A 21,220-nucleotide genomic window follows, 5' to 3' on the forward strand; every position below is an offset into this window, starting at 1 on the left:
AAACACTGAATCACTGAAATGAGTGCATGAAGGATAATTTTAATGGACTCCAGACTGAAATATGAACTGAAAACTTGCTTAACATTTCAGGCGCAATATGGTCAAATTCTTTCAACTGTTTCACTTTTAATTTAAGTGTAATTTATTTTTCCTATATTTGGACCTGCAATGATGCCATTTATATCAGATTGGTTTTTTTCCTTTATCTTTCTGATTATTGTAGAAAACTTTATCTGAGATCTGTGATCTGAGGGGGGTGGATATGTCTATTTAATGTGTGTTGGTGTGAATGAGGACACAAATGCTTATTTGTGAGTCTGTTAACGCCTGTTTGTGTATATGTACTAGTATCTGTCTCCAATCTCATTACAGCGACTCAGAAAGGAAGGTATTACTTTTTTCTTCTTTTTGTTTTTGAAAAGTCTCTTGTATTATGTACTGTTGGGGTTTCAAATGAGGTATTGTAATGGTCACGTTTTTCTGCGGATTTCACTTTTTTGTGTTAATCAGAGGCTATTTTTATTCTAAATCTCACATTTCATATTCATATGGGATCCCAGAGCAGCACTGTCCTTGTGTTTCATCCTCCCCTTTTTATTTGGAGAGGGAGCGCTACTGATGCTTCTTTGAAGAAAAAAAAAAAAAGAAAAGAAAAGACAATTATATTTCAATGAATGGAAGGAGACAAAACAGGGACTTGAAAACATGCTCCATGTTGTTCTTTTAATTTAGTTTGATGAATTTATTGTTATTTTATATCAAGAAAAATATCTCGTATCGGGTAAGGTTGAATTTTGTGTGGTGTCAACTGTGAATATTCACATTTGAAAAGCAAAATGGAGAAAAAAAATTCAAGAAATTTATGAAATAAAACAAAAACACAGGGTGGGTGTTTTGATTTTTCATGCTTTCCTTTTTGGGAAACAAATAAATTGCTATTTTATCTTTTTTTTTATTTTATTTTTTTTTTTTATCATACTCCAACAGACAACTTGACCCCTGGCAATTACCTGCATAAAGTGAGCTAATATTATAGCATATGAATTTGTGTAATATAAGAAAAAAACAACTAACTATTTTTATAAATCTCTTGTAAAGAGCTTGATTCTAGACTTTCTGGGATGTGGAAAGGCGGAATGGGAGGCAGTCTTTGCAAAACTAGCAGTGAAGATTGTTGTCCACAGCGAGGCTTAGACTATAAGAGAATCCCAGTCAAAGTCGTCCTGGATCTCCTCACTGTTGCTGTGCAGACTCTTCAGTGGAGGGCGCTGTCGTGGAGCCACCATTGGAGACTGGATCCCAGCTGAGACATGGAAGAGGAGCATGAACTAAGTGAAACCTTTGTCTGAATGCGTTACTATTGGTTCTTAATAACCACACTGCAGCAATCGTTTTGCAAAATAACCTCAGCTTTATCCAAGGCAGAATTTTCATGCTTATTTGAGAAGACCCCTTTTAAACATTTCTTAATAAATATCACATTATCAGCTTGCACCCTGCTTAATGCAGTGTTTCTTTGCACAGCTGCAAAGAAAAAATTGCTTCGAAACTTCACACCAGCTGTGTGTAGTGTTTTTCTTTATATTTTTCAGTCTAACTAGTTGCAGTTGTGACTGTAGTTGCTATTGGAGATACTTGAATGTAGTTTAAAGGAAAATATTTTTAAAAAATGAATATTAATCTCAACTAGATTGACTTGTCCATGAAGCTGAAATATATCGTTCAAGTACAGTGTGTTTTCTCACCAGTTGTAATTGCAGGTATTGTCAGCGGTGGCCTCTGAAGACCAGGTCCATGCGTGTGCTGGGACTTCAGGGGTGGCTGTACCCCATTGGTTGGAGGAACCAGGGCAGTGTAGGGAAGGGGTGAGGGGTGAGTGAGGCTAGACAGGGTAGGAGGTGGATTGGAGACAAATGGTGGTGCTTGGGTATGAGGTGAACCGAGGCCAAATGAGGAGTTATTGCCAGGGGTGATCATTCCTTTCTGAAAAAAGAAACGGTTTAAAGAGTCGCAGAGGGACGTAAACAGTGCCGGATCCAGGGCCCAGTCGCAAAGCTCCGCCTGTCGCATGCTCTCCAGTAGGTCTGGAAATGCAAAACAAAGAAGCTGTTAAGGACCAGGTATGAATAAGTCCAGTCAGGTTAAAACATCATACTTATTCCTTAATAACTATTATTAGCGTTTATTTTCTTACTCATGAAATGGTTAAATAATTGGCACAAGACAAACACGTTTAGGTTTAGGGAATGATCCAGTGACCTGGGTGACCAGAGAGGTCGATGTTTGCCCAGTCGAGACTGCTGGCAATGCGGAAGCTCTCCTTCAGAGAACCTGGGTTACTGAACCAGTCAGGCGGCACGGCTGCAGTGGAAGGGAGGGGGGCAACTTCAGAAAAGCAATGAACTTTGACACGAGTTATGTTGCTGGATTTCATGCAATGCAAGCACGTCTGAGTAAGTGGCATCATGAGAGACTCACTGTGTTGTGAAATGGGCTCTGGTTCCGGAGGGTGTGATGTTTGAGCAGCTGCTGGAGGTGGTGCAGCAGCTACAGGTGCAGGACAAGGGGAAAATGGTGGCACGGTTGGAGTATGAAGTGGGGTAGTGTCATTTGGAGCAGCTTGGGGAGGGACGTCCGCTTCAGAGAGAAGAAAACGTGTTACTCCATGCTGATATGTGAATGTACACACAAAAAAAACCTGCATTCACAACACTTACACAGCGAGCTTCCCCTCTCTCGCATTGTCTTGAAGAGAGACTTGAAAGATGCATACAAGTCTGGTATGTTCAACTCATCGAAGGAGAAGCGTAGTGAGGGCTCAGTGGTGGAGTTTAATGATATACCAGAGGGGGCAGTGACAGGTAAAGGGACGGATGGGTGGCTGGGTCCTGACACGGTGCAAACAGGCACAGGTGTTGAGTTGGAAGTGCAGGAGAAAGTAGAAGCAGGAAGGGGATGTGTGCAAGGATCTGAACTGCCAGGAAAGGAAATCATCCCCTCAGAGAAAGAAGGAGCCGCTGGAGCAGCTGTAGATAAGTTGGGAGGAAAAAGAGGTGCAGCAGAAGTTGTGGGGATGGAAAAAGTGGAGCCAGGTGGGTGGGGAGGGGGAAATGAATCAATGGATGGCATGGGGGCAGTAGGCTGGAGTTCTGCCGCTTGGGAGACAGATAAATGAGAGACAACGGGACTGGAGATGTGGGCTGGCAAGTAGGGCGATGGTTGCTGTGAAGATAAAGACATTATGTTACACCTAAAGGTCCCAGCTGTAATATGAGAAAGGACAGAATGAGTCTACCTTGCGTGGGGGAGGAGAGAGGGAGGCAGAGGGGGGTGACTGCTGCTGATCTGGTCTGTGTGGAGAAGAGTTCAGAAGCTGGATGTCTGTCTGAGGAGCCGGTTGTAAGTGATGAGGAGAGGGTCCTCTCGCTGCCTGCGTCTCGGCTGGCTGAAGAAACTGCAACAACACAGTGGAGCCATTTACAGCAACAACGTGCTGAAACCCAGCAGGAATGTCGCATTTCTACTAAAGCTAAAGGACTGGTTCAGCCAAAATACAGAGCAAAACAAAGTAAATTACAATAAAAGAAAATTTAGTCTGTGCTCATGTTTTGCTACACCCTTCTCTGCTCTGAATACAAAGTAGTGCTTGGTGACTAATCCACAAAACCTGTTTTCAGAATGACTATTTTTGCCACAGAAAGTAGCCACGGAAATAAAAGTTTCTCTCTGTAATATTACTCTAAAACAAATGTTATGATCATATTTGTGTCTGAAGAATAATAAGCATCACTAAATGAGAATTAAAAACCCCCAAAACTTTCTATTAAAGTTGATTTCATCTGGCAGAAACAGGCTGGGAAAGATTGCAGTTGATAATGTGTTTTCGTCATAAAAAGTATTAATTTTAAGTTTAACATGGTTGCATAATAAATAAATCTGTTCACCACACTGTAAAAAGTAACTCTGGATAAAGAATTCAGTAGTGGCTCTTATATTTAGAATTAATCAGCAGTAAAACCAGAACATTTCTTTAATAAAGAAATCAGTAAAAATAAAAATAAAAAAGAAACAAGAAGAACAAAATAAGACGCATACATCCTCTCCTTCCTCTTCCTCTGGATAGGGACGTTTAGGTGCCCTGACTTGAGTAACATCTGCAGGCCCATCCATTGTCCAGTAGGAACCCTAGAAAACACAGGATAAAACACTGTGTGATATAAAAACCCACTAAGAATGTGTGTGTAGTTCCAGCATTGCAACGTTAAAACAGCTCACTTTGCCGGGGTCGTTCTGCGGCCGAGGAACTTTCCTGAAGCATTTGTTCAGGGATAGATTATGTCTGATGGAGTTCTGTTAAAATTGAAAAGAGTCAGTGCTGTAGCAGTCAGAAAATAATAAACATGTAATAACTGGTTACACATAACTAGTCTATAACCGTGGTAGTGTGTGGACAGTAATGCTTGCCTTCCATCCGCGGCCTGCTCGGCTGTAGTAGGGGAAAGTGTCACTGATCCAGGTGTAGATGTCGTTCAAACTCAGCTTCCTCTCAGGGGCAGCTGCTATTGCCATGGCAATAAGAGTGGCATAGCTATGAGGGGGCTTCCCTTTGGAATTGGAGGCAGAGGGGATTGGCACTGAGGGTATGAAGTCTCCTCTTTCTCTCCCTCTGTCTCTCTTTCTGTCCTTATCCCCTCCTCCTCCCCTCTCTTTGCCAGAACGTAGGCTGCTGATGCCCAGTTGGGGCAGCCAGTCAATACTGGTAAGACTGGAGTCCAAGTCAGAGGACATTGCTTTTTTTTGGGGGGGGGGGTCCAAGATCTGAAGAATCAGAAGAGGAAGCATTGGATCACCATGCCATTTTAATTTTTGTTCACATGGGTCATAAGATATACATAAACACTGAGCAGTCCCACAGGAGACTCCCTCTGTGCATGTAATGAGAGTCAACTGTTCTGTTCCTGTACTTCCAACCAGCGCCAGCTACGAAACAGCCACACTTTACGCTGCTGTGGAAACTTTCCATTCACAAGCAAAGACATAGCCTGAAAGTGATGACATATCTGTGTGCCACCTCCACATATATTTACTTTTTTTCTGAGGAAGAAGAGTAACTTGCTTACCTCTGTAGTCAAACGAGGCCTTAGGCCTGGAAAAGTGTTAATATTTTATGTTTTCATCAGCTGTGCACAGCTGCTGTCAAACTGGTGTCCGTTTTTCCCCTCACTTGTTCCTCTTCAGCATGCAGATCCTCTCACGGTTTTCGATCACACCTTCAGTTTGCGAAAGCTTGTTTAACTTTGAAGAAATATACACATAAAAAAAACTTATCGGAGAGCTTCCTTTTTCTCTCCCTCCCTCTGTCCTCCCCCTCCCTTTCTGACTTTACCAGGAAGACGTCATTCACTCCTCCCCCCTGAGTGACATCACTTTTTGTATCCGCCTCTGGGAGATGGAACCACCTCCTCAAGTATCACAGCTCATCAAGTTCTCCTTCAGAAACACTGAACTTTCCTGAATAAAACCCTATAACCAGGGATTTTCTATCCTGGTCCTTGAGGGCCGGTTTCCTGCAGGTTTTCTAAGTGTCCCCACTGGAACCCACCTGGCTCAGACTCCGACAAGCTCTGCACATGTCTGCTAAATAAACACTGATTATAATCAGGTGTGTTGCAGCGCGTACACTTGGAAAGCCAGCAGGACATCCCCCTCAAGGATCCCTGCCTTAAGCCCCGACACTAACAAACGTTGCTTAAGAATTTGATTCCAAGAAATGTGAACACAAAAACGCAGCAGTGCTAAATTAAAAGCAACAGAACTTGTTTATTGTTGTGTAGACTGTGTAGAAGCAGCAATGTTCTGGACACTGGAACGATCCCTCTACAGAGCGCTGAAAAAGGCGAGGAGGCCGGTGTCAGGGGACGGGTGCATCATGAGCTTCTGGATCTGCCAAGAAAGTTAATAACATGTTTTAGTCAAGTTAATAAATAAAGAAATAACAGTCATAAGGGATAGAATGCATCTTGTTTACATGAAAACATCATTTGTAACATAAATTAATAAAGCGGCGCACCTTTGGCAATTTATCAGTTGGGACCAGATGCACAAAACCTTGTGTATGAACAAAGATAAAATGTGCATGTGCTTTCTTTTCACCAGAAATATAATGCCAAATGTTTTTATGACTTAAAGAAAATCACTGTGAAGCAATATGCAAAAGCATAAACCCAATTTCTGCACGTTTGCGGCCATGAAGGGACGTTGACACTCCCTTAAATATTGCCAAATCATTTGCATATGAAAAGATTGTTTGTTTTAAAACTTAGTTACAAAAGCAACAACAAAGATGGGAAGTTTTACCAAATGTAAAACTCTGACCTTAACCAGTAAGCTAGAGAAAAACTAAATGTATTTCATTTAGTGCTTTAAGTTCTGGTCTTACAAACAGAAGCAATGAGCTCTGCACTGACAGAACTCTGCAATGGTGAAAAAGTCAGATTACAAACGAGAGACCAGGACAGCAGGAGGAGTACCAGCAACTCCCGCTTCATCTGCAACAGATGAACACACAGTCTGTGGAGTGTACAGTCTGAAGAGCCTGAAGCGGCACAAAAAGCCATCTTTTGACAGAAAATCAAAAGAAAAATCAGTGCAATGTTTAAATATTTGTACTCTTTTAAAATCAATAGGTGATCAGTTAATTATAATACACCCACAATCTAAAAAAAACCCAAAAAACAGAAAATTCTGTCAGACCTATTTTTGTTTAACTGTATCAGATTTCCTCAAGTCTGCATATTATGTGTGCATCCACATTGCTTGTGCATCTGGCACCTTGAGCCTATCATTTGTTTTCTATTGGAAAACAGACTAAAATTGATCACATATTTGAAACATATAGAGCGTCTTTAGCAAGCACCTCCTTAAAGTTGGGGTGTTTAGCGTCTCGAACCAGCTGCAGCAGAACACCCTCTGTTGTAGTGAGGAATGCGCCGCTCTGCTTCAGTCGGGACAGAGCAAACAAACGGTCCGTCTGGCTGAGGACAGAAGAGCCATTTGTAGAAGAAAAACAAACAAAAGAAATACACAAAGTCAAATGTCATATCGTACTGCAACAGAAAGCGTTTGGTAAAATTGACAGATACCTTCTGGATGAAACAGCATCCGCCACAATATGAACCTCAAATCCCTTCTCAAGCAGATCAAATGTTGTACACTGAATAAAAGACAAGGAGCAGAGAAGAGTGGGAGGAAGAAGTTTTCATCCATTCGTTTTATTAAAAATCAATTACTTAGTATAATTTTCACAGTAACATTTTCCGTACAACTATATAACCTTCCACAGCAATTTAACTATAATGTAACAATAACAATCATGTGATCTTACTGCGATGCAGGCGTGTGCCTCTATTCCACACAGAACAGCTTGTTTTCGGTTACCAAGGGCCTGCAGCTCCTTCTCCACCTCATCTATGATCATGGTGAAGGAGGTTTTAGCATGAGCCGTCAAATCTGCAGCTCCCAGCTCTGGTACAGTGGGTCCTAAACCTTTAGGGTATTGCTCAGTCAAAATTGGGGGGATGCCTAGAATACGACTGGCCTATAAGAGAGGGGGTGGACACAGGCATTTAATTTTAGTTGTGCATCGTACTGTTTACGTTTGGTTTTCAAGATAATGAGAAAATCAAACCTGGAGAAGTCTTGCTGCATTGCTGACAATGTTGTTAAACTGGAAGACGTTGGGTCTGAACTTCTCCTGCATGTCACACAGGAAAAGTACAGCATCTTGGGTGGAGAGCCTGCCAATCTTTGCCACTGCAAAAATGAACTAAGACGGTAATAACGCACAGAACACTTGAACTTTTGTTGCAACTAGCTTTTGAAATACTCAAGGTCAATTGTTCAGCTCTGAATACGTTTACAAAGTGGTCACTTGTAGCTCTCTATAAACCTCATCACAAATTACAGACTATAATTTGACAAGGCAAATCATGTTTCAGCTTTTTTGTAGTTTGTAATTGTGCATTTTAAAGCAGAAAAAGGCTGTTTTTCTCCATGTTGCATTGCCTTGACCACAATGTGACCTGAAGAAAATGAAAATGTACAGAAATATACAAAAGTATTAAACGACATGGAAACTGTAACTATGAAAAGACAAATGACCTCAGCTTAATACTTAGAAATATAACTTACTGTTGTTGACTGAATGCACAAATGTAAGTAGGAGGAATGGGTGACAAGTTCAGGGGGACAGTGGAAAGTTGAACTGCCAGGTTAAAGTTTTATTTCCCGTGACTCCTCCTGCTTGAGTTGAAACCAAAACAATATTTAGCTTTATGCTTGCGGAGTCAGTGTTTAAGACAAGCTGAAAATGGTATAAGAGAGTATTGGCGAAATAATTAACGAGTATCTCAACACATTATAAAAGAAGCACAGTTTTCTGAATATAACCTTATGTTAGAATATGAACTAACCTCGCTTATGTCGGAGATCGAACACAAGAACAGTTTAATGACAAGCCCCCCCTTCCTGAAAACATGTTGACTAATAGAATTACGCAGTGCATAGATTGACGTTTGTTTGGACCAATAGCAGATAGTGTTTGTCGTGAATCTTCCTGCTTGCTCGGGTGGGTGGGAACCATTCAGTAGCTCACGGTGGTCATCTGAAGATGTCTGACAATGCTGAATCTCCAACAGAAACGCCAAAAGAGGAGTCACAGCAACTGACTGATGACTCCGCATCTAACGAAGAGAAGAAAAAAAGTAAGTTCGTTAAATGTTTTTACATTTGTATGGAAGTAGTGAATACTTCTCGTTTTTCTTTTACTTCTCTCGCTAAAGCGAAGACATTTCCGGATATGTGACGTGTTAGATGATTGATAGAAACTTTGGCCAATAAGAGGGATACTTTTTTATCAGTTTATCCAATAAACATGGAAATTTTTATCACGTGATGGCCAAAGCGGAAATAGCTAAAGCTATTGCTAGCAACTGAATGCAAAAACATCACATCTGCTGTAACTTAGTTTATTATTATTTTTTATAGTAACACCCCGTCAAATATGTTTTTATGTTATGTCAACTGCATCTTTATATTTCAGATAAAAATTCCATAATATGCTAATGAATGTGTGCTGAAAACTTCAATCAGGGAAATACCCTGATTGAAGTACTTTTTTTCTTTATCTTGTTTAAAACTCGATTTTTACTTTTGTTTTTTTTAACTAAGGAGGAATATTGTGACATCCTAACACAGTTGTGTGTTTTATAACTTCAGATGAGGGGGTTCTTTTTGTAAATGATGTCATCTAAGTCAAAACATTTTTGTTTGGATTTAATTATCACACATTTCTTTTATTTCATTGTAACGTAAATTAATGCGCAGACAGATTTTCTGCAAACACATCTGCAGCACAAACAGTGTTGTACCCTGTATAGAGAGAAATAGTTTACCAGGATTCACAATTTAGTCAACACTGTGATGAGATCAGCATTTACTTTTGGAACATATACTTTTTAATGCAAATACTGCATGCAGGGTGTTTTAAAGGCAAGGCAAGGCAAGCTTATTTGGGGTATATTTAATATACAAGATAATTCAAAGTGCTTTACATAAAAACATTAAAAGCAATACAGTGGAGTGTAGGAAGCATTTAAAAGAAATGGAAGAAATTAAATTAAAAGATTTTAAAAAGTAGATAAAATGCATTAAATCAAACAGCTGAGAGTTTTAGAAGACCTGCAGTTTTTTTGGGAGTTTGTTCCACATGTGAGGAGCATAAAAATTGAATGCTGCCATGTTTACTTCTGACTCTGGAAACAGAAAGTAGATTTTGGCCCTGATGACCTGAGGAATCTGAGGGTACCAGAAGATCCTGAATGTATTTTGGACCAAAACATTGTGTGCTTTATAAACTAACAGCGGGATATTAAAGTCAATTCTTTGACAGAGAAAGCCAGTGTCAAGACCTGAGAACTGGAGTTTTGTGATCAACTTTCTTGGTCTTACTGAGGACTCGTCACCAGCTTTCTGGACAAACTGCAGCTGTCTGATGGACTTTTTTTAGGAGAACTTGTAAAGACATTATTACAGTAGTCTACTAAAAATGCATGGACACCTTTTTAGAAATATTGCTGACACATCAGTCCTTTAATCCTTGTCGTGTTATTTAAGCGATAATAAAGTGACTTTATAACTCTCATAATGTGACTGATGAAATTTACATCTAAGTCCAGGACTACACCAAGATTTCTGGGTATGTCATTAGTTTTTAAAGTAGCTGTCTGGAGCTGATTGCTGACTTTTAATCTTTCTTCTTTGGCCCAAAAAAATATGATTTCAGTTTTGTCTTCATTTAATTGTACGATGATCTGGCACATCCAAAATTTGATTTGATCAATGCACTGACCTGACTTTAGTTTCCTGGTGAGATGTTTATGTAGATTTGTTTGTCATCAGCTTATTTATGGTCACATATTTGGTTGTTTTTCATCATTTGAGCAAGTGAGCCGATGTAGATGTTGAACAGCAGTGGCCCCTAAATGGATCTTTGGGAACTCTGCAGGTTATTTTATTTCACTCAGATTCATAGTTACCTACCTATAGACATAAAGTAGTTCCTGTCTTTTAAAATAGGACTAAACCCAATTAACTGCAATGCTAAGGAGTCCCACCCAGTTTGTCAGCCAGTCTAGTAAGATGTTATTGTGAACCGTGTCAAATGTAGCACTGAAATCCAGGACTGAAATGTTGCTGCCATCTGTGCTTAAGCAGATGTCATTTAAGACCTTAAAAAGAGCAGTCTCAGTGCTGTGGAGTGGCTGAAAATCTGACTGGTAGACATCATTACAGTTATTCAGTGTCAGGAAGTTGTGTAACTGTTGAAAAACAGCTTTTATAGTGTTAATAATAATAATACATTTTATTTGTTTGGCGCCTTTCTAGACACTCAAGGTCGCCTTACATTATACATGATAAAAATAGCACTAAAACAAATTAAAACAACAGACATTAAAAGACAGTGCAATTATGGATGAAGCGAGTAGGCTTGTCTAAACAGATAAGTTATGAGTCTTGATTTGAAGTCTGTTAGTGAATCAGTGTTGCAGAGGTCAGGGGGAAGAGTTAATGTTACTGAGAAAAGACAAGTTTATTATCAGCCTGTAGCTGTTAATGCGTGGCAAGTCTAAGTTTTCTTTTCCATTAGTGGCTTGATGATAACCGCTTCTAGGGCCTGAAGGAAGACACCTGCAACCAGAGATGTGTTTACAATCTGTAAAATATCAGAGGCCGTGCATCCTGAAACATTCTTTGAAAACCCTGTTTTCAAGGCATCAAGAGAGCAAGAGGTGGTTTTTAGATGGCAAGTGTAGCTAAACTAATATTCAGCATAGGACACTTCATGACATTCTTCAATCAAAAACAAAGATATTTAAAAAAAACAAAAAACAAAGCAGCCTCGAAGTTTAAAGGTTTGAAATCCAAATTCTAGACAAATTCTGGTCGTACTCTTTGCAGAACCCCTGACAACTGAGTCCTATTGTAAATACAAATCTTTCTCTAGTATACTCTGTAACTCACTGTTAGAGTTTATGCGGTATTGAAGTTATACATCAGCCCTTGTCAAGCACGTTGTCAGAAATTCCTCTGAGCAACTACAAGTTCAGATTTGTCTGAATCAGACAGTTGCAGCAGCGGCTGCTTTCATTTTTGTTTTCTCTATCTTCACAGTTGATGTGCTGTTGAAGGCAGTGGGAGACACTCCCATAATGAAAACAAAGAAGTGGGCAGTGGACAAGGGGAGGACGGTGCAGTCCCTCGCTCAGTTCATTTCTCGCTTCCTCAAGCTTGATGCTAGTGAGCAACTTGTAAGGATGAATTTCTCTTTTGGCTTCATGGTTCCTCAAACTATGTCTGGGATGTGACTGAAAAGAAAAATCCTCACTGTATCTACTATGTCTGCTTATTTTCAGTTCATCTATGTTAATCAGTCGTTTGCACCATCACCAGATCAAGAAGTAGGGGTCCTCTTTGATGTAAGTATTTATTCTATTTTTTATTTTTTTTTTGTGTGTGTGTGTGTGTGTGTGTTTGTTCTTTTTTTAACTTATCCTCAAACTTGACAGAACTTATGTTGTCATAAAAAAATAACTACACAAAAAATGGAATAATATCAGGAATAATTTCTCATTTTTTCCCCACAAATATTAGAACATACAGGTGTATATCAAGAGGTTTTTTTCATGATTTAGCGAGTACAGAAATCTAATAAGGATTTTTTAAAGCTATAGTAGCATTATGATTGCACTCAGAGATAAGTTTAGCCTGTTATTGATACAGTTATTTGTAAAGTTATCCCTGATCTAGGCGGCTGCGGAGAAGTGAACCGTGAAAATATCAGTTTAAATCCAATGCAGACGTCAGAGACTTAAAAGACACTGGTATTTTTAAATTGGAGGAAAAAAAGTTAGAATAGATGAAGGTCAGAAAGTTGGAACACATGAATAATCTAAACTTTTACTTAATTGGAATCTCCTGCCATCAAATATTCCATCAGTAATATAATATGCAGGCATCCTACCTGTACTTTCAGCCTGCAAGAGGTGACCAGCAGAGGGAGTCTTTGACTGCTGATTAATGTCTTAATGCGGATATTAAACTCCTGACCATGAGGACTGCTGTCTATATGTTAAGGTGTTTGAACACACACCTGAATCAGCTGAATAACTAATGAACAGGCTTGTTCAGAACTTTAACATTTTTTTTAAGAGAGCAATTTAATCTGAAGTAGCAACGCATCTGAAAAAAGAACAACAGCTTTTAATTACCACAGTTGGGCATCTCTGCATGTATAACCATGAAACCTTGAAAGTTACAGTAAAAAAAATATCCTTTTTTAAAAAAAAAAAAAAAAAATTTCTTTATCTCCATAAGTCTGACCATACAGTGATCCCAAATGTAATTGTTTAACATTTGCATAAATATCTTGTCTTGTCTGTTTTTGTTTCTTTTTCAGTGCTTTGGCAGCGATGGCAAGCTGGTTCTACACTACTGTAAATCTCAAGCCTGGGGTTAACTGCTATTAGCTCGATCTTTGATATCGCTTTTAAATTTACCCCTCAGGCAACCTGCATATTTTTCCTCTTTTGCTATTTTTTCTTAACGTTTTTTCAGTAAATAAAATGTAAATAAATTATTGTGACCACATAGAAATTTTCCAAGTCTTTTATTTCATTGTTGTTGTTTTTTTGTATATTTATGCAGTGCAACATTTAAGAGTCAAAATTAAACACAAATTGATTGATTTGGGAGGATGTTATTAATGTAATGTGATTCAGGCAAATGCGTTGGGTCACGGTTTCTTCTGTCTCTTTCACATTGATAAATAAGAGTTTGGCAAAAGGCAACATGTTCGTGCTGTGCAACTCGGAACTGATGATGAAAGTTGTTGGGAGGGAACCACCTCTGTAAGTGGGCAGGAGGGAAGAGAGGGGGCACTACAGTAACAGATGGACTTAGAGGGATTACATGATTTAGGATGGGTATGTGACATAAATTCCCAAGAAAGACAGAAAACAGAGTATATTGGCGTAGAGACAAACGTTCAGCTGCTGCACCAGTTCACATCGCTACCAATACTATTGGCCAGGAGGATTACTGGGGACAGTGCAGCTGGAGAGGTAAGGACCGATGATGCTCACTCTATATGATCAAAACTGTTGAGATTGGACACATGTAGGCGGTAGGGACGGAGGGTGATTAAGACAGAACAAAATATAATAATATTGCTGTGCAAGAGTAGTTAATTATTTAAATGAAGCGCTGCAAAAGAAGAGACAAAGATGTTTGGTAGGTACTTCTCACTTATCTAAAAGTAACTGAATAATATGGCATTTTTCAGTAAACAAATGTAATCGGAAAATATTGTGAGGACTGATAAAACGCCTTTTAAATCTACTTTTCTGTATCATGTCTGATCGAAAACGGATTTGCTTTGTTTTGATAAAGAACACAAAATAGTTTTTTGTCTTTTGAATGTTTTCTGCCATGAGGTTTCATAAGAATAATAGTTCCATACTGTCATAATAAGACAGATGTTACTTTTACTGGGAGGAAGTCACTGATATAGCCAAAACAGATGCTCCACAACTGAATGCAATTAACTAGTGAGAAATAATGTGAGCAATTTTAAATGAAATATAAATTCTATTAAGCTCCTCTTGGTTTATTCATCAGTCATTGAGTTTGTTAAAGACTGAATGCAGAGCAATTTTGATTGATTCAAGACTCATTCAAAGGGTATAAATCCACTAGCTGTCAAGCTTAAAGTTGATGCTTGGAGCAACGAGAAGTCCAGTAATATCGGGGGGTGTACCGAGTTTGGATCTGCTGAAAATATATGCATGCTGGGCAAAAGTTTAAAGTAATGAAAGTGACAGCAGTTAATGAGGAAAATGAATGTTAAAGTTAAGGTACAAATCATTATTTTCATCACAATTTGCCATAAAATGCGCACCAATTCATCTGCACAGTTTAAGGGTCTCAGTATGTACTCCATGTGTAGAATGGCCAATCAAGACACCTTCCTGTTCAATGAAGCACTACATAGCTTACAAGCTTCAAAAAGTTGCACATCATACTTAATGATACGGCCATATTATGCCTATTTTACTATAACTGCATCAATGACACTTTTATGTCATTAATCTTATGATATTTTTTGTTATTTATCAAAGGATCATGTTGGTGTATTTGCCTATATTTCACTGGTCTCATCACTTTTCTGCTGTTTTTCAGGGGGCTGTTTGTTGGCAGGGACACATTGCATGAGAGACCAAAAGGCATTATGGTCAGATTGCACTTAACACTAAAATACTTCTAACACACACAGATTATTGTAGAATTTCTGGGGATTATCAGTTAAAATTTTCATTTAAATCTATGACTCATAATATCTGCAAAACAGATGTTTTTGTTATTTTTTTCTTGTCACTATGTGGTTTAACTCTTGAACTACAGCAGAAGAATTCATAGTAAAAACACCAGCCTATTGTTTGATTGTGTTTATCAGGAAGGACACAGACATTAACCTGGTTAACATTACCTACTCCTCCTCCTTATAAACACCTGGAACCATTTGGACTGCAGCGTTGACTGAAGGAACATTTAACAAAGTTCAAAACCTGCATATTGTCTCTTTATATTTTAATCAACAATGACATCTTCCTTCCACGAGCCACATTTAATTATTTTAATTATTATACTTTTACTTTTTCTTTAGTTGTAAAATATTCATTTCATAGATTACATGACATCTTGGCTTTCTGGAATATTGATATTGATCTAATTCTTCCAGACAGAGAAAAAAAAAATCAAAATCTTAAGGGCAAAGGATTTATGGACACATCAGTTACCATAAATATCAATATATATTGCATTGAGGTGTAACATCTTTATATCCCACTCTTCTCTCCCACTGTGCCCACTTTGTCTACCTAAATCCCTTATTGTTCTTTTTTTCCCCTCTCCATCTGTCCTATCAGCTTCAGAGCATGCTGTCCTGCTTCCTCCCACCTTATCATCTTTCTCTTCCTGTCTTCTAATCACATGTTGCAGTGTCACTTTGTCAGCTGTTTTTTATTGTCTTCGGTATTTACTGTTACATCACATTTATTTTTACCTCCTGTTTAAAGCTGGCCCCACCCTGTCAATTACACCCGTGGCAGCAGTCGTACCGTCTGTCCTGTTTATCTTATTTCCACGTGCCATCCCTCCCTCCCCCCCCCCCCCCCCCCTCCCCCCCCCCTCCTTCTCTATTTGCTGTCCTTGCTTCCGATTTCATTTCTGTCTGGTGTCCCCCGTCCCAACCTTTTATTTTGTGTGGCCATGCTGGAGCATATGTCCCGCCGCTCTCGCTCTCTTCTCTCCTTAACCTTAACCACTCTGGCTCTGACCCTCTCCATCCTGGCACTCTGCACCTCCTACTGGTGCGAGGGCACGCACAAGGTGGTCAAGCCCCTCTGCCTGTCGCCTGTCAAAATGAAGAACTGTGGTCAAAACAACAGCGAGCCTTACACCACAGGTACGAAAATGCTGCACGTCAAAAGCTATTCTGTGCAGTTATTTTGTACCTATATATTTAGGTACAAAACAACCTAGACTACTTTGTAACCCACCCTTGGACACACATTTATATTGTCTTTGTAGTTACACCTCTTCCAAGTTGTAATTAAGTTTTGTATCCACAGAAAGTTTGCAAAGCCTCATCTTCATGGGCTGCATGATGTTTTTGAGTGAAACATTTAGAAACTGACGTGTTTTGTGCTTGCATGTAGGGGTAACAAGTAAGAACGCCTCAATATGTATGATAGTAAATTATGCAACATGCTCAAATACTCCTTTGCAAGATGAAAATCCAAGATAAAACATTTAACCAGAGAGACAATCATCAGAGATGCTTCTCTACTTGGAGCTATTGATGGTGCTCTTCAGGATATGCTGCAGTTTACTCTGTTTTGATGATTCTTGCCACATTGTCTGGAATGTAAATGGCTTTTTGAACCCCTGCTCTTGAGGAAGCATTGCAGTTTTTTCACCTTCATGTTTTGCCTTTTAACCTGTATCTCACCAGAGTGGGGCAGCAAAGCCCAAATTAGCCTTTCCAACCATGTTGAGCCAGTCTCAGCTGTGATAAGATATCTCTCTGCCAAACCCATCTTCTATTGGAAAAAGAAAAAAACACTGATGTTGTTGGAAATGACGGCAGCCAGCTTCATTAGGAAATAGGGTTGTATGCCATCCTTTGGCGAGGTCCTCATCAGTCAGATCCTGGTACTTGGCTTTCTTTTGTTGGTGAGAGATGGTTAGGCTGTCCTCCCATGGCGCTGTGTTCTGTCACTAAGACAGATTTTGTGCAAGAGGAGAGGAGTGCCATGTTGGGTCAAAGAGATGTTACAGCCACTTATTTTGGAAAGACAAGTTACCTCTTTAAGTCAGCTCACTTCAACCGGTTTCAAGCTGATGTAACATGGAGAGGTTATTCCCAACTGTTCTTTGTAAAAGGACACAAAAACTTTTTCTTACAAAATGTAATGAAATAATTGCTTGTAATATTTGACATAATAGAAATAATTTACCTGTTTTCATTTTCATATTTCAGCCATATTATGCTAACATATGATACAATTTGTTAACTTTTAGGAGTATCATAAATATATTCAACTGTAAAAATACTTAATGTGGGAAATTCATCCCCTCTGAAATTTATTAATAAGAAACATGTCGATGTTTAAGGGGAAAGACATTTAGGCATTTATGTTTCCTAAAAATGTGCACACATAAAAAGTAAAAGGAACTGGAGTGTTTCTTGAAGATTTAGATGTTTAACAAACAAAACCACCATGTCAAGACCTCCGTCTCCCACCTAAGAAAGCATAAAACCACATGTACAGAAAACTGAGTAGTGTAAAGTGCAAATTGTTCCCTGGTGACTAATCCCGCTTTCCATTGCAACATGTTCATAAGGCATGTCACATTTTGTCCCTGACAGCTTGGGTTTCATTCTACCTGAAGTCAACAGTCCTCATGTTTTTGGCGTTGTGCTGTTGTGGCAAAATGTTGAATTATTGTTATACTGACAGGGTACCACCCATCACTGCTGCAGGTAACAGTTTTACATACAGGTAGCTCTGTGCTGCAGAAAATATTATGTTTCTGCTTTAAGAACTATGACCAGACCTGGAACTTCCGACTCTGTAATGACCTCATCGTGGAGTTAGCAATAATAACACCATTTGGCAAAACAAATCTTCTGAAGTTTTGTTTTCTGGCCCTTGGTCTAGTTTTTTGGTTTGTTTATGAGAAACTTTGAGATGATGCTTCTTTTGAAAGTTAAGAATTTATCTAATATCTGAACAAATTAGGTGATTACAGCAACATCATGCACCCAAAATATTTCCATCATGTCTTGAAATTTCAAAACTCCTTGCTGCATATGAAGCATATGAAGAGAGAAGATTATGTCATGGATGTAATTAGTGTGTGTGGTCACCCTGTTCCTCTCAAAGTTTCCTAAATTCCCTTCTGGTGCTGACTCTTCAGAAATTTTACATTGGCTGCTGAATCTGATTACACAAGTGATAAATTTCATGATCTTTACACTCTGTGAAGTACAAGCAATACCTGGAACTAATCTGACTGGATAAATCGACAGGCCCCCACCTCACCCACAGAAAGTGATTGTTCTTGTCTTTTAATCTCTTTTTGTTCGTCTAAAGCAGGTTATTGTAGCTTAGTATTAATCTATGAGGTGTAATGGCAGCTCCCACAGGTATATTCACCCCTGGAGAAGGCGTTATCACTGTGTGTTGTGTATTGCGATTAATCCACAATGAGATTATTTTGATCACTACTTTGAGAGCTTGTACAGAACGATTTACTTTCAGTGATGCTTAGTGTGAAAAGCCTGATTTATGAAACACACGTGGCATAAGAAGGGGATACTGACATAGGTGCATGTGACTGCGGTATGTAACATTCCACAGCTGGATGGTGAAATGAGTCTACTTTGCAGTGTATTCCTTGCACTATCCATTGCACACCCTTGATGTTTAGATGTAAAGAAAGTTTTCCTTATAACTCCTATAAACACCTCTTCACTTGCCACCTTTTTGACAGTGAAAAATGACCATGCTCCCATGTTTGTGTGCATCTTCTTGCCACTACATGCCTTTACTGTGTTTTTAAATTCGCTTGCAGAGGAAATTAGAGAATTCATCAATCATGTCTCACTGATTCAGGAGAGGTTTCTCGTTAATATAGAAAATTGAATGTTTGGGTTCACGTACGGAAAAATCTGGGGCAAATATGAGCCATAAAAATATTTCTTTCTCTTTCCTCCTCCTGTGTCTTCACATACAGAGAGTCCCACTCAGAACCCCTTCAACCGCACTCTGTCTCCAGCCAGGAGAGAAGAGCTGGCCAAGATCAGACAAAGGCAGCTGGCCAATGCCGTTCACTACATCTGGGAGACAGGAGAAGACAAGTTTGCCTTCAGATACTTCCACACTGGCTTCTGGGAGAGCTGTGAAAAACAGAATGATGGTGAGAGCAATAAGCATTGTCAGACCTGTCAACAATAATAACAATACTAAGTGCTCTGGCTTCATACATATATATATATATATATATATATATATATATATATATATATATATATATATATATATATATATACACACAGTGAACCTATTTATTTAGAAAATCAATGGTATTACATTTTTATCTTTAAAATTGTGCCTAAATGTTTGCATGCATTTGGCAGGGGAGGTGTGTCGCAGTTTCATAGACTTAACTCCAGGGGAAACACAAGGTAAACTCAGCAGTCTGCATCTCTAATATCTATACACACAGATGATGGGTGATGGGGGTTCGCTACTATTTCATAACAGTGTAGACATTTCCATATGTCGCAGGTGTGCTCTGGCTGTCAGTTATTTCGGAGTTTACATACATTGGCCTGCTGGGAATGGGCTTTTTACTCATGTGGCTGGACGTCCTGTGCTCCCATAAAGAAATGCACGCACTGAAGATTAATGCCTATGCAGCAATTTGTACTGTTCTATCAGGTGGGGTTTTTCCTCAGTTTACATGATTTATTTCCTTTTATTACTTTCACATACAGCCAGAAATATCTTCTTTTTACCCATTCATCCAAGTGTCCTGAGGGTTTTTTCTTGTTTCCCTTCTTCTGTAGGTCTTCTTGGGATGGTAGCACATATGATGTATACCACAGTATTTCAGATGACAGTTATAGTGGGCCCTAAAGACTGGAGGCCTCAGTCCTGGGATTATGGCTGGTCTTTTGCGTAAGTGGGTGTTCTTAACAGAATCAAAACATGGTTTTTAAGCACATAATATGATCATAATATAGTATAGAGTTTCTTGTGCCTTTTAATTTAATCTCAATTCTCTTCCACAGCCTTGCCTGGGTGTCTTTTAGTTGTTGCATGGGGGCAGCGGTGGTGACGCTCAACTCTTACACAAAGACAATTATTGAGCTTCGGCGCAAGCAGAGAATCCGCATGGAGGAAGCAAGAGCTGCCACTCACGCGCCATCCTATGATGAAGTAGTTCCAGGGGGTGGGCTCTACTCTGTCAGTGGCCTTTTGCACTGCCCAGACGGCATGATCGACGTGGCATGGGCTCCAAATGGCAGCGTGGTGGGCGTGGGAAATGGGGATGTACCAACACTGGTTTTAGTGGGAGGCTGTGGACCAGAAGGGTGTGAGGACTGCGAGAGAGAAAGAGATGAGATGGAGGAGGCCATGGAGAGAGTCGATTCACCTTGTTAGAGGTTCAGCTACTCACATAAACTGAAAAGGCTGAACAGCTGAGAAGGAAGGACCGAATCTCTGAGTTGCAAACAGACCCTTTTGTTTGGTCATGCACTTTGACTTCCTGTGAACATGGGATGCTGTCATCATGCTTAAAAGCAATCAAATCAAGACATATCAAAAAAAATTTAACACAATAATAGATTTTTCTGAATATTTCTCTGTGCCTCATTGTCGGAAAGTAAACGTGTAGTTCAACATATTGTAATGTTTCTGGGTTTTTTGTATGCTTGTTTGCATGTTAACCTGCAGGACAAAGTTTTTCTAAACAGTCTATTCATGTCACATTTCTCATAAATCATATCATATTTTACCATCCAAACTGTTTTCATTTGGCGAGATCGCTTTTCTAATGATTAGTGTGTGGTAATGCAATGCATGCACACTAGAAGCTCCGGCAAACACAGTTTCGCTGTGGAGAAGCACAGACAAACCCATAGAGATAAAAAGATTACAGAGATTTTGAAAAGTCTGCTCTCTCATGTTGAACAGAAGATTATGTGTAAACCAGTAATCCCCAGTTGGATGGAACGAAGGAGGAAAAGAGAGGAGAGATGTGAAAGGGCAGAGAGGAGCGGTTGTGGGAGGTCAGAATGGAAGTTGGAAAGAAATATTTGCACGCACAACTGCAGACTGCACACACAATTTAGCATCTGCACCATGAACATGTCTGGGAAAACTTTTTTTTTTTTAAATGCGCTTTAAGTGTTTAACAAATAACTCGGCATAAAATATTTACCTTTAATCTCTGTAGGTTACACTTGTAAAATAATCCAGGATTTTCTGTCAGGGATTTATACAATTGAAAATTTAAAGCCAAAAGCCAC

At 39.3% G+C, this 21,220-nt stretch overlaps 4 protein-coding genes across 6 annotated transcripts; 2 read left to right on the plus strand and 2 right to left on the minus strand.

The window, feature by feature from the left end:
• Nucleotides 1-29: 29 nt before the first annotated feature.
• foxj2 (forkhead box J2) lies at nt 30-5,340 on the minus strand. The gene is made up of 10 exons (XM_079239949.1): nt 5,121-5,340; nt 4,465-4,818; nt 4,276-4,350; nt 4,096-4,185; nt 3,296-3,454; nt 2,718-3,222; nt 2,479-2,637; nt 2,260-2,361; nt 1,746-2,084; nt 30-1,303 (listed from the first exon to the last, which is right to left on the minus strand). The coding sequence occupies exons 2-10, from the start codon at nt 4,786-4,788 to the stop codon at nt 1,191-1,193; spliced, it is 1,866 nt and encodes a 621-aa protein (XP_079096075.1). The 5' UTR covers nt 4,789-4,818; nt 5,121-5,340; the 3' UTR covers nt 30-1,190.
• A 478-nt stretch (nt 5,341-5,818) lies between these two features.
• Nucleotides 5,819-8,547, minus strand: isoc2 (isochorismatase domain containing 2). Of its 3 annotated transcripts, none has more exons than XM_079240998.1 (7): nt 8,472-8,547; nt 8,191-8,298; nt 7,688-7,812; nt 7,385-7,597; nt 7,143-7,213; nt 6,917-7,034; nt 5,819-5,943 (listed from the first exon to the last, which is right to left on the minus strand). In XM_079240998.1, coding segments are annotated over exons 2-7 (594 nt in total). In that variant the 5' UTR covers nt 8,192-8,298; nt 8,472-8,547; the 3' UTR covers nt 5,819-5,877. The 3 variants fall into 3 exon arrangements, with proteins under 3 accessions (XP_079097124.1, XP_079097123.1, XP_079097125.1); XM_079240997.1 differs by having other exon boundaries at nt 8,191-8,301; nt 8,472-8,542; XM_079240999.1 differs by having other exon boundaries at nt 7,688-7,825; nt 8,191-8,301; nt 8,472-8,542.
• A 90-nt stretch (nt 8,548-8,637) lies between these two features.
• atg12 (ATG12 autophagy related 12 homolog) lies at nt 8,638-13,199 on the plus strand. The gene is made up of 4 exons (XM_079241001.1): nt 8,638-8,762; nt 11,731-11,867; nt 11,973-12,035; nt 13,016-13,199. The coding sequence occupies exons 1-4, from the start codon at nt 8,669-8,671 to the stop codon at nt 13,073-13,075; spliced, it is 354 nt and encodes a 117-aa protein (XP_079097127.1). The 5' UTR covers nt 8,638-8,668; the 3' UTR covers nt 13,076-13,199.
• Nucleotides 13,200-15,885: 2,686 nt separating this feature from the next.
• Nucleotides 15,886-20,351, plus strand: LOC306756014 (germ cell-specific gene 1-like protein; the record flags this gene model as incomplete). Its single annotated transcript, XM_079240632.1, has 6 exons — nt 15,886-16,081; nt 18,919-19,101; nt 19,322-19,369; nt 19,473-19,625; nt 19,754-19,865; nt 19,979-20,351. The coding sequence occupies 6 exons, from the start codon at nt 15,886-15,888 to the stop codon at nt 20,349-20,351; spliced, it is 1,065 nt and encodes a 354-aa protein (XP_079096758.1).
• Between the last annotated feature and the right edge of the window lie 869 nt (nt 20,352-21,220).

This window comes from Telmatherina bonti (genome assembly GCF_933228915.1).
Source record: "Telmatherina bonti genome assembly, chromosome: 5".
Classification (NCBI taxonomy): Eukaryota; Metazoa; Chordata; class Actinopteri; order Atheriniformes; family Telmatherinidae; genus Telmatherina; species Telmatherina bonti.

Coding starts and splice junctions, on each gene's coding strand:
- isoc2 (XM_079240998.1), bottom strand. Junction 7,598..7,687: donor ATGCAGCAAGACTTCTCCAG/GTTTGATTTTCT, acceptor CCTCTCTTATAG/GCCAGTCGTATTCTAGGCAT. Junction 5,944..6,916: donor AACACCCCAACTTTAAGGAG/GTGCTTGCTAAA, acceptor CTTTCTTGGCAG/ATCCAGAAGCTCATGATGCA.
- foxj2 (XM_079239949.1), bottom strand. CDS start 4,788: ATGTCCTCTGACTTGGACTCCAGTCTTACCAGTATTGACTGGCTGCCC. Junction 3,223..3,295: donor TCTCTCCTCCCCCACGCAAG/GTAGACTCATTC, acceptor TTATCTTCACAG/CAACCATCGCCCTACTTGCC. Junction 1,304..1,745: donor AATACCTGCAATTACAACTG/GTGAGAAAACAC, acceptor TCCATGTCTCAG/CTGGGATCCAGTCTCCAATG.
- atg12 (XM_079241001.1), top strand. CDS start 8,669: ATGTCTGACAATGCTGAATCTCCAACAGAAACGCCAAAAGAGGAGTCA. Junction 11,868..11,972: donor TTGATGCTAGTGAGCAACTT/GTAAGGATGAAT, acceptor GCTTATTTTCAG/TTCATCTATGTTAATCAGTC. Junction 12,036..13,015: donor AAGTAGGGGTCCTCTTTGAT/GTAAGTATTTAT, acceptor TTTCTTTTTCAG/TGCTTTGGCAGCGATGGCAA.